The sequence below is a fragment of the Aulonocara stuartgranti genome (assembly GCF_965226115.1).
Source record: "Aulonocara stuartgranti genome assembly, chromosome: 9".
NCBI classification, from domain to species: domain Eukaryota; kingdom Metazoa; phylum Chordata; class Actinopteri; order Cichliformes; family Cichlidae; genus Aulonocara; species Aulonocara stuartgranti.
The window spans coordinates 35137501-35150000 of record NC_138960.1 but is presented as its reverse complement, the minus strand read 5'-3'; the positions used below and the strand labels follow the sequence as shown (position 1 = coordinate 35150000).

General features: G+C 46.9%; 2 protein-coding genes across 8 annotated transcripts in view; both read left to right on the top strand.

The window, feature by feature from the left end:
* LOC309714567 (uncharacterized protein) overlaps nucleotides 1-9685 on the top strand; it is a gene marked incomplete at its 3' end in the record, with an annotated part of 20937 nt that extends 11252 nt beyond the window's left edge. The window contains exons 3-5 of the mRNA XM_082547111.1: nucleotides 4837-4907; nucleotides 4991-5144; nucleotides 9556-9685. Of these exons, the coding sequence (XP_082403237.1) occupies nucleotides 4837-4907; nucleotides 4991-5144; nucleotides 9556-9685 (355 nt within the window). The remainder of the gene's footprint in view (nucleotides 1-4836; nucleotides 4908-4990; nucleotides 5145-9555) is intronic.
* Nucleotides 1-12500, top strand: part of dipk1c (divergent protein kinase domain 1C) — a 49408-nt gene that overhangs the window by 19841 nt on the left and 17067 nt on the right. The gene's annotated exons all lie outside the window — the stretch shown is intronic.

Below are 12500 nucleotides of genomic sequence, written 5' to 3'. Positions count from 1 at the left end.
GACGACCAACACGCTGCTAAAGTTAACCAGTTGGTGACTAAAATAAATCAAGCCACCTGACGCACTTTTCCTCACTTATGTTTAGCACAAACGTGATGTGCTGTGGATGTCTGCACACCTTTAGCTGTGTAATGAGAGGACGTGTTTGTCCTGGGCTCGGATGGAGAAGCAGCGCGGCAGTTTCTTGATCTGTATTCAGACTCCCTCCTTGCAGAAGAAGAAGGAGGGAGAACAGAGGGTCAGAGGGGGGTAGAGAGGGTGGGGGAGGCGATAAGCAGAGAACAGACACTTTAAAAAGAAAGCAGCTCAGCTGGAGACGAGCGCCACATACCAACGAGGAGGCCTGCAGGGTCCCAACAAAGCCGCCCGAACCGCATCAGCGCGGCGGCGGCTCAGCGATTCTCTCTGAAGCCGGCGCTGGCCCAACACTGCAACTAACGACGGCGGTTCAAACGCCGGCGCTGCCTCTGAACTTGAACGTGTCACGCTCTGATCACGCCTGACAATATCCACACTAACAAGTTTTCTGATCTGCTGTTCGGCATCAAAGCAAGTGAGATTTTCAGAATAAAAGACTCTGGCAGGCATTTGATCAGCTCTGAAGTTTTGATCCTCGTCATCGATTCAGGATCTGATGAATTCCTCTTCAGAGTCTCATTAAAAGATTCAAATGCATCTTTATTTTGTATTCTGAGTCTTTTTTTCACTGGATTTCATTCATTTCTTATTCTTCATGTTCAGAAATGCAAAACTGTTAAAGCTGCTGAGTCATGTCAGAGCATTTCCCTGAAGATGGTTAATTTCACGTTTCTCTGTGAGATTGACATTTCAGTGCAAAGTTTGAGGTTCACTCTTTGGACTGATCCTAAAACGTTTTCCAGTGATCTTAATAGTCCAGCGTTTAGGTAGACAGAAGATTCTTATTGTGAAGGAGTCGGACGAACTTGTGGAAACTGAAACTTTGTTCGAAAAATGGTCTTTCAGATGATGCAGCCATGACATATGACATAGCCGTGGTTAACAGTCATGCAAGCAGAAATGGGTCTGAGGCTGGAGAGACTGCGGCGGCGTAGCCTCAGTCTGCTTTCAGTTAGCTGCTGGCTGAAATCACAGCGAGAATATGAACCCAACTGAGCCCTTCCAGGCTGAAGAGCATCGGCTCCTGTTTGAAAAGCAACAATGATCTGAAACACTTCCTTCTGTGATTTAGCTTAAAATCATACCTGCTCTCACAGCTGGACCGCAAACCCTCAAAAGCACAGGGGTCAGGACGAGTCGGGCCGGATACACCAGAGGCTCCGAAACACTTCCTGCAGGGGGACGAGGAGGCTGCAGGAGCAGGAGGGGGTCCTTGGCAGCTTCAAATGTGGGAGCAGCTGATTCATGATTCAAAATTCAAGAGCAGGTCGCAGGTGAGCCCATTAGGTCAGTCGAGGGTTACTCACACCGTCCTGCTGCGACAAATCAAAGTGTCTGCAGCAGAGTTGGCACATTAAAGGAAACAGTCCTAAACCCGAAGTCTCAGAGCTTGTAAATGATTTTAGGTTAAAAACAGAAGCTCTAAGTGTGAAATCTGGATGGAGGTCAGTCTAAAGAATAAAATGCATCTGGCTCTGATGTCTGGCAGCTGCTGCCAAAAACTCACCTGTGTGTGTTTTGTGTTTGATGTTTGGCTCAGCTGAACATCAGTGGTGTTTTCCCCCCACATTGCTTCATATAAAACTGATCTGTGTGACGTACTAACCTCAGAGCAGATACTCTCACTTTGCTGTTCCCCTTGGAATCTGTTTGCATGCACCCCGTCTCTTCCTCACGCTCTCTTTAAGCTCAGAGTTCCTGTAACGATGGACGGGGCTCTGATGCTCTGACTGCGTCTTCGTGTCAGACTGCTGTACGGCTCGTGGAGTCTCCGCCCTCTACAGGATGCTAAAGCAACAAACTGCACCTGCATAAATGAACCGCTCCATGTGTGGCTTCCTCCCCATGTTTTTAATCATACATTAACTGTGTGTAGGTGTTGTGTGTATGAATAGACTCATCCCACCCTGTACAAACTGCAGTCCTAGAAAGACTGAAGTGTTGAAAGTTGAGTGGCTCTATTCAAACATGCTGCTGATGCCAGTCAGTAACTCTCACACCTCAGTGCTTTTCAGGGCTGTGCTAATTATTTTCTGTCACTCAATATTAAAATTATCACTTACAACTGAAGTTGGTGGTTACCTGGTGATTGCATTGAACTTTCTTGCATTCAGCAACTGATTGCCAGAAGTTGTGGCAACCAGCTGGGATTAACCATGCAACACCTGTAACACCCGTACTGGACCAGTTTTGGTCACAAGGTGATCGCACACACGGTGGGAGGCAAAAAGTCTCCGAACGTCATTGGCAAAGTCGGTCTGTGCTAACCAGCCCAACTGGTTGTATTTCTGTATAAAACCAAGGTTGCTGAGCACAAGTGTCATTTTGCAGTGAAACTGCCATCCTGCAGCAACTACATCACTATTTTTGAAAGAATTTCAGAATCTATGAGGTTCTGACTGGCCTCTGAAAGGCTCCAACAGCACAAACACAGTCCAGAGGTCCAATTCAGGTGAAGCTAGCAGCTACAGCCGCCTGTGTCACCATCCACCTGTGAGTCAAAGGCCACGCCCCTAATAATGCAAACTTTAAGGATAAATTAAATTAGGATGAATTAAGGGCAAATATCTGTACAGTTATCATGAAGCTAAATTATCTATAGACACCAAACTGTTCTGTTTGGGAGGCTGTGGAGACCGACTCACTGCTGGAGCCTCTGCTGGATGTTAGAGGAACTGCAGCTCTTTGGTGCTTCATTTCAAAGTGATTTTTTTAACCCCTGAGGTCGCCGCTTGTTTTCTTACCACAACACCACGGAGCATGTGTAAACGCCTCAACAGAATTTAGAGACGGGTGTAGTGTGACGTTCACAGCCGTTAGTGGAGAAGAGGAGCCGGTCCAACTTGTTCTTATTCCCAGGACGTCACCTTTTGCGGTTGTATCAAACATATATGATGTATTCTCTGGAACCGCTGCTTTGATGCACCAACTGCTATAATATTTTACCATCAATCACATGACTGTCAACCAGTCATGTGATTGATGTTAACCGTTAAAGGTTTATTTGTTTTCACTGTTACCCAAAATCCAGCCAACAAATGTAGGTGTGAACAGTCGAGTATTGCAGCTCTATGTCAGCAGGTAAAATGAGTTTTAAGAGGATTTCTATTACATTAAATCTTTTTATCTTACTGATCTCTGTTTAAGATGCTTTCAAACTCCAAACAATTAAACTAACATTTATTAAAATAACTTGTTGAATGCTGTGTCTAATGCAGACTGTGGTTACTGCCTCGTCTTCCTCTTTGTCTGCTTTCTTTTGGAAGAATAGCTAAGGCTAATGCTAATGCTAATGGAGATCCCAATATTAAACAAATGTGCTCTGAGAGAAATGCAACAGAAAATAGATGAGAGCTTGAACTTGAGTGCCATCTGAACCATTCTAGGGCTACTGGAAGGCCAACACATGCAGTACCCTGTGGGTATAAATACCAGATCTATCAGAACTACGAAGTTTCTGCTTTTAAATAGCTAATTTTAACCTTCATACAGGTCTGTCAATGGCAAAGATTGGTCTCATAGTACTGGTCTGTTGTAAAGAGCGTAGCAATGAAGCTTTCAGTTTACCAGTGGATCTGTGGTCCTACCTTTACCAGTGGCTACAACCTGTGGGGTAGTGACCACAACAATAAGTCGTTCTTCTCTGAACAGTTTAACTTTTCGTAAACAGAGGTTTTCACCCACCTTCACTTTAAGCTGCTAAATGTCATTGAACTTCTATAGTTTCCTGTGGCCCAGTCGTCCCTTCAGAGGTGAAGTGAAGCGCTTGGTCAGTCAGAAGGAGCTCTGAGTGGAGGCACCAGTTCTCTATATTTAAAACAGTCAGTTTAAATGGTTCTACATCAGACCTCCTGCACTCCTGGGTGAGGTGTTCCAGGTGTGTACAGCTGGGAGAAGATCCTGGAACTGATCCCACAACATGCTGAAGAGATTATATCTGCTCATGTCTGAGGCTTGGAAACACCTCACTGTACCTCCAGAAGAGCTGGAGGCTGCTGCCCTTAAGCAAAACCTGTCAGATGTCACTGAGCAGATGCTTTGAAAACTGAAGGAGAATTTGATCTCAAGGTGAGATCAGATTTCCTTTAAGAGTCCGTCGTACATAAACGACAGTGGGTGTTGGTATGCAGCCAGGAAACTTGAAGAGTCGTTGATGAAAGTGGCACAAATCAGACGCCTCAGGAGTTCAACATATAACTGAAGAAAAGAGGAAGAGGTCTTAATAACAGTCGCCTGCTGCAACATGCCCATGCTCCGATATGTTTGACAAAAACAAGGAAATCCTCATCAGAGATTTCAAGTCTCCGCAAGTTGATTTTCAGGAGAGCCGATGACCTAAAGCCAGCCGCTGACTGAAAGACAGACGAGAAGAAATCAGTCTAAAAACAGACTTTATTATTTGGAAAATGGAGCTCTGTGATCTAAAACGTGTATGCAACATTCAAAACTACCTGAAGTTTACTCCGTTTCTTTAGACACTGCTGAACTCAGAGTCACATCAGTGAGTTGGTGTAATCTGGAACAGTCATTGGTCTCGTCAACAATATTTCATCTGAAGAGAGAAACATCCTTCAGACATATTTCTGTAATTGGTGTTCGGTATTGTCTCCGTACTTCAAATGCGAGGCGATGCCTGCAGGCAGAGGTGGCGGCCAAGAAAACGTGCACGCTGTGTACGTTCAGTGTGTCTCTGTGCAGGCGTCCTGGCAGCGGCGAGTCTGCTTTAATTGGATTTGTTTACATTCAGCACCAAGGCACGCTCCGGCAGGGTGAGCTCTGAGTTTTGTGCCTTCGGGTTCGCGATAAGCACCCCGACACTCGGAGTGAGTCTCGACACGCTGTGCGACCACAGGCACTTCAGAGAGCTTAACGACCTCAGAGGCTGTCAGACTGAGAGAGATATACAGACCGCGTCATGGTGCCGCGCCGCACTTCAATGGACCGTTGGTTTATCGGTCAGAGCAGGCGACCATCACCGGGGCGCTGAGCGTCCAACCTCTGCCTGCGTACGTTAGCACCATGAGAAATGGTTTCAAACCTGCTGCTGCAAAGTTACAAAAGGACCAAAATAAAGCCCAAAAAAGTACTCAACTTTTAAACACTGCAGTGTGTGACGCACTGAAATTACAGGTCAGAGCTGTATCGTGATGAACGCAGAACAAGCAGAGATTCTGCCTTTTAAGATGGAGAAGAAGCTAAAACGCGGGACTTTGACCCCAGACGCTCGAGTTTATGCTGGACCGTTTTTGTCAGACTTACCTGATGTTGTTGTTTTATTACTATTTAAGCTTTTTACTGGAAGTAACGTTCAAAAGACAAAAGGGCGTTAAAGGCAGTTTAATGGTTTACAAACACAGAACAAAAAGCACCTCACAGCTGCAGACCAGTCCAAAATAAAATCCACAATGAAACTCAACAACATGAGGGAGGTGAGATAATGACATGAGTCTAAGGAAGAGCGATAATGAGGTACAGGTAAACCTAACCTGAGGAGAGAACCAGAGGAGAGCAGAAACTAAAGCTCAGTGGGATGAAGCTTCAGAATGAAGGAAGCAGAGAGAGGGATAAGAAACACACGAGGTAGATGGAGAGTAAGGCAGAGGTGACCAAAGGACCAACAGTGAGATAAACTGTGAGTGTCCACAGGCCTCCTGCATGTGATGAAGGATCATTAGCTAAGATTTTGACACCGACAGTACTGGATTATGAAATGATGATAGTTAGTTAGAGTTTATTCTGCAGTCGCATCGTGTGAATGACAAACATGCGTCACAACAGAATCCACTCAGGAGGAAACACTGGTGACTGCTGGCTGGTTTCAAATCAGAGTGACATCTATCATGTATGCGTGAGTTATCTCCAAGTTTAGTTGTCACTTCCTGTTTTATTTTGAGTCTGCATTCCTTGTGGTTTGCCTTTATTTTTGCTTTCCGTGTCTCGTCTTCTGTGATTTAGTTCAGCTGTGTCTCGTTCTCCCTGCGTTTCCACTTTCTTTGTGTATGCAGCCGTTGTGTCCTCTCGTTTCACCTCAGTGGGTTTCCAACCTCTTGTTTCTGTAGTTTATAGTTTTATGTTCCCTTCTTTGGACTTATGATTTATTTTTTTGATTATTACAAACAGTCAAATAGACGATCAGGCCGATGCGTCTTCACAGGGCTACATCCACACCTACAACCTGATCTGTGACACCATCTGAACCAGTATTACACTAAATCTCAGTGGATCTGCTGGTTTCTGGGAGCAGGTCTGGTGCTCTGTCTGGTATTCTTCTGGTAGTTTGGTTTTTGTTGAATTCAGCTGCTGCATGTGTACCAATGATCACATCCACCCAGTGGCTGTTCAGGAAGCTTCCAGCTCTCAGCTCCCCCCAAGCTGCAGCTGGCTTCAATTAAGAGCCCGCCGGTCGCTGTCGTCTGAATCTCATCCTTGTTTATGTAGCGCCAGAGCAGGTGAACCGAGCCAGCAAGCAGCAGAGCGGTCCAGGGAGCTGATGTGGCTGCCTCGTGCCGAGCTAATGACAGAAATAAATGAGCACGGAAGGTAAATGAGCTCCAGACTGAATCATTAAGAATCATTAATGAACTCGGGGTCTGCCAGCCGGGTTTTAAATGTCACTGCAGGCTTTTACTTCTGGTTTGAACTTCCAAGATCTTTATTTAATTTTTACTCCTCTTAATTTATGGATTCCTCCTGAGATAAACAGCCATGGTCAACATTTTATTTTTCAGTTCTTTGTCTTTTTCTTTCATTTCTGGCTCGGATCTTCTTCCTGCTTTTCCCATTCTGGCCGTGTTTCTTTTAGCTGCACAGCTATAAAAGCAAAACTGTCATTATAATAACACTTAAAGACTTTAATGATACAGTAACTAATGCTACCTGTTTAAAGGCTGTTTAATCAGGTTTTAATAAGTTTACATGACCTGAATGTTTCAGTGCAGATGTTTCCTCCTCACATCTCTGCAGCGTTTTCCAGCTTTCACTTAAAATCCATTTCATGTTGTGTTGTTCTTTACTCGTGCTGCGGTCAGCTGTGAGCGCAGTACTTTACACTGGGTTAATTCTGCCTTCCGCCTCCGCTTCGTGTGACATTGGCGAGCAGACGGAGAAAGACGAGAAGTTTCTGGTCTCGTTTCTAGTGAAAGGAGGTCTTTGTTGTTGTGCTCTCACCATTACATTCCATAACAGCAAAGCCCAAACACACGAGGAACATTAAAAGGCTTTAATGACATTCCTATGTTTATTCAGCCCAGAGGCCGTGACGGGCCGAGCGCGTCGCGCAGGAGCTTTTTCTGCCTGAACTTGCAGAGGCTGTCAAGGTTTTTGAAGAATCAGGAGCCCGGAGCGTTTAAGTGGAAACTGTTGGAACAAATTAAAAATATTCTGCAGAAGTGAAGTGATCGAGCAAACTTAAGGATGAACGTTTTGGTCCTTCCACAAAGGTGTGCCAGCTGAGATCAGTGTGGCTCTGCTCGGTCTAACTAAACACACACCTTTGAGTGATCAGGAAGTCCCTGATAATCTGCTGCTGGGTTTCTGTTATATGCACCACAGCCTCCGAGCAACACTGTGCAAGCCAGCAGCAAACCGCGACCTCTGAACCGTGGTATATTAGAAAGAGGAAGCTTCCCATGCTGATGCCTTATAAAAAAGAAAAAGCTCTCACAAAGGCGTCAGCGAGCGATTTATCACTGGTGACAGGAGGTCAGAGGTCGGTACAGTATCCCCACAGACTGGCGGTGTAAAGCAGCACCTCCTGTTGTGCTGAGCACGCTGAACACTCCGAGAACAATGGTGTGATTTTTTCAGCCCGCAGGGTGAGCGCGGTGTGGGCTGAATGGCTCGTATTCACCGCTGCGAGCGCGCGGCATGGATGCATGCGCGCGGCATGGATGCATGCACGCGCCGTGGGTGGAGCCGCTGACCTCGGGGTCAGCTCGCTGGAAGCGTAGGCTGATCTCGCAGCCGATGAGCCGGCAGCCGCAGGCCACAACACACTATAAACGCCCACCACACACACTTACAGGTACACACCCCGAGCCATTAACACTAACGCTAACAGCGTGAGTGTTTTGGCAGCAGTTAGCCTCCATAATTAGCCAACGAGCAGGTGAGTGTTTTTATAGGTGCTGACTGAATGAAGCACTAAAGACCGCGGCTGGTTGGTGGGCGACCGCACTCGTGTGTCAGCTCGCACACACGCTGCTCTGGCTAATGATGAAGAGGAGGGAAATGTGTACCCGGGGGCGCTGTTCACAACGAGGAGGACAAGTCGTTTCAGGTGGAGACAGATTTCAGTGCCGAGGCCCAAAATCCACCTCACAGACTCTACACCGTCAGTACAAATGCTTTTACAGAGGGAAACGCCCTGCACAGTAAAAGTAATAAATATTCTCAAGTATTTCTAAAGCAACAGAGCAGCTCGCGTCACAGTCATATACATTTGTTTGATCGTGCACCTCAAACATGGGGCTAAATAACTGCTTCAATTTAAAAAGTGGAATCTGGATCTCATTTTCACTCCAGGAGTCACGTTTCTCTTCACACTTGGAGGGAATCTGATCCTCTAAACTGGGCAGGAAGGTCTGTAGGCAGCTGGAGAGTGTTAGCTGATGTAGGGTGGAGGAAATCCAGGGAATTAGAGCAGATATAAGAGCAGAGGGACCAGATGTCCGAGTCCGGGGGTGGGACTCGGCTCAGGGATCCTTGTCCCGCTCAGGATCCCATCGAGCTGTTTTCAAATCTCTGGCTTTGTGAGAGTAAGGCCGGCGCCGAGGCAGGAAGGAACCTCAAGATCACCCTTTGAGTTTAAGTGCTTCCATTATTACTACAAATGGGGGCGGTTTGGGGCTGTTGCCATGGTAATTACTTTCTCGTTGTATGTCCAAGACCTTTTCTGGCTCTGCTTTGAGTGTGAACCTGAAATTGAATCCAAGGACACAGGTGACAGAGGTCTGAAGGAGTTAAGAGCCTCCATGGAGGGCGAGGCGCTGTGTGGCACGATTATAACAAGAAGTATTTATCTGCGGTGTCTGCGAGGCAGTAAAACTAAAGGAGCTAACATTTCATCACTTCACCCAGGAAAACAAACTTTTTCACTGGTTGAAATTTGAGCCATGTTCTTGAATACTTCCAGGCTGGCGACTAATTGGCGAGTGTAAAAACATGGCGGACATAAAGCAGCTGATTCTCTGCAGGAACAGTTTGTCATAGTGAGAGAAACAATCGGTCACACTCATCCCTGCTGTGGGAAGCTTCTCATTTGATCACCTCCTGGTAGGCCTTCTGTTGTGTGTGTTGTTGTAGCAAATGACTCTCAGATTTAGCTGGGCAGTTAGCGCTGACTGTCTGACGATGGTGGAAGAACTGACAGGATGACCATCACTGAGCACGCTCCGTGTTTCCGTGATCTGGCTTCAGCTGCTCTGAGATCAGGCTCAGGAAGGTGGTCATCAACATGACGAGTCACGCCCACAGGACACAGCTCTACCATCAGCAGAGCGACTGCAAGCTGAAGCTGAAACATCAGCAGAGCGACGGTGCGAGGTGAAAGATGACAGTCAGCGTTTTGCTTTGATTGGATGTTTTCTTCAGTGTGTACGATGATTTCAGCCTCGTGTTAGACTGTAAACACATGAAGGAGTTCAGAGTTGTAGCCAGAGAGGGAGAAACTGTGTATGGGGGCGATCGTGGCTCAAGAGTTGGGAGTTCGCCTTGTAATCGGAAGGTTGCCGGTTTGAGCCCCGGCTCGGACCGTCTCGGTCGTTGTGTCCTTGGGCGAGACACTTCACCCGTTGCCTACTGGTGGTGGTCAGAGGGCCCGGTGGCGCCAGTGTCCGGCAGCCTCGCCTCTGTCAGTGCGCCCCAGGGTGGCTGTGGCTACAATGTAGCTGCCATCACCAGTGTGTGAATGTGTGGGTGAATGGGTGGATGACTGGATATGTAAAGCGCTTTGGGGTCCTTAGGGACGAGTAAAGCGCTATATAAATACAGGCCATTTATTTAAAGCGCGCTGCACTCAGATGGTCTCATAGGACTCTGAGGTTGCTCCTCACATCACCGCAGCATGAAGGCCTTCCCTCCCTGATGGGAAGACGACTCGCTCCGAGCGCTGCAGCATCTCGCTGTGAATCTCAGAGCTTCGTGCGGAGAAGCATCGTTCAAACGCACACGTGCGCTCGTGTCTCCAGCATGCTCCGTGCCGCCGTTCAGTCACAGCGAGCGTGGCTGCCCGGTTGCTGCCTGCACCTCGAGGTGCTCAGGCTCTTCCAGCAGGGATGCTGCAGTTTTCCAGGAAGCCGCTCTGTCAGTGGGTGGTGGTTTTCTGCAGCACAGGTTACCATGGCGATGTGCCCAGTGTGACCCTAAAAAAACACAGTGGAGGCTCCTCAATAAGCCCCTGATCCTGCTCCACCACGCCGGCCTCTGAGACCCAGCACACACCACTCTGTCCCCTCGGTTTTCCAGCTCATGAGGAAAGACGTAGTTTTATTCTCATTTTTCAGTTTCCTTTCCTGTGATTGGCCAGCTTCAGCAGAAGGATCAGGGTTCAGGCTGAAGTCGCTCTTTCATCCACATGTTTGGCAGCTGTGAGGGGCCCTGGGTGAAGACAGTGAAAGTAAGAATTCATAAAAAGCACTTTCAATGAAAATAAATCATTTTAAAGCAGAACAAACACAAACAAATGGATCATATCTGATGTCTGCGCCACGACATCAGGCTGGATGTATTTGTGTTGCCGAGGGCACTCTGACAGTACAAGTTTAAATACAGTGTCCACACACACCTGTGTGAGAGCTTCTAATGTTTCCAGTGTCAGGACTCTGGAAGCATGACCGATGCAGAGCGACCCGTCAGCGTGAAGCAAACATTACATCTGTGATTTCACACATCAGCAGTTTACCCTCCGTCTGTCTCACACACACACACACACACACACACACACACACACACACACACACACACACACACACACACACACACACACACACACACACACACACAGTGGTTATCATTCCCAGTGAAGAGAGACAGCAGGAACTAAAAAGGGAGGAGGGGGGTGATAATTGCTGAGCCTCCTTTGACTCTCAACAGCTCCCCTCCCACACCTGTTGAGTCCATCAAGACACAAACACACACACATAAACACACACAGCTTTTATCTGAGTAGCAGCTGAGGGATGCAGGTGAGGTGGGGGAGGTGCTGTGGATATTTCAGGTATGCAGGACGCTTACAGAGTCAGCCTCCAGCTGCAGCTTCTCATGAATTTTTTCTCAGAATCGATGAAATCGTTTCCGTTTGAGTCTCTGAGGTCTCAGTTTTACCATTCATGCTTCTGCTGCCTGAGCATCAAACCCGGGCATCAGAAACTCTGTGTTCACCATAAGACAGTGTACTGATCTTACTGCAGGTTAATTATGAACTACAAACATAAAATAAAATGAGTCTGAAAGTTCGAGCTGAGCTGGAGCTGCTGTTTGTGCAGCAGTATCTCAGTTTGTTTCTGACGTGAATCTCGTTTCTGCAGCATCCGGCTCCAAGTCTGAGATCTCTGCAACACTGAGAGGACTAACATCATAACGATCTCGTCTCCTAGCGCTCTGATGCTCCTCTGTGCAGTCACATAATCGTCCTGTTCACAGACTTTAAGCTTACGTGTGACTGTAGCAGGCAGCAGTTTGGATCGTGTGAGGAGCTGGGTGTGTTTAACTCAGTTTAGCTTTCCTCCACTGGATCATTCACTTTTTCATTTTGCTGTCAGTTGGCATTAAACACGGTCAGGTTTGTGAGAAGATCCTGGTCTGGGTTTAAATTCACACCTGATCACCATCCATCCATCCATCGTCCATTAATCCATCCATCCATCCATCCATCATCCATTAATCCATCCATCATCCATCCATCCATCCATCCATCATCCATTAATCCATCCATCATCCATCCATCCATCCATCCATCTATCCATCCATCCATTAATCCATCCATCATCCATTAATCCATCCGTCCATCCATCCATCCATCATCCATCCGTCCGTCCATCCATCCATTAATCCATCCATCATCCATCCATCCATCCATCATCCATTAATCCATCCATCATCCATCCATCCATCCATCTATCCGTCCATCCATCCATTAATCCATCCATCATCCATTAATCCATCCGTCCATCCATCCATCCATCCATCCATCATCCATTAATCCATCCATCATCCATTAATCCATCCATCCATCATCCATTAATCCATCCATTAATCCATCCATTAATCCATCCATCATCCATCCGTCCATCCATCCATCCATCTATCCATCATCCATTAATCCATCCGTCCATCCATCCATCCATCATCCATTCATCCATCCA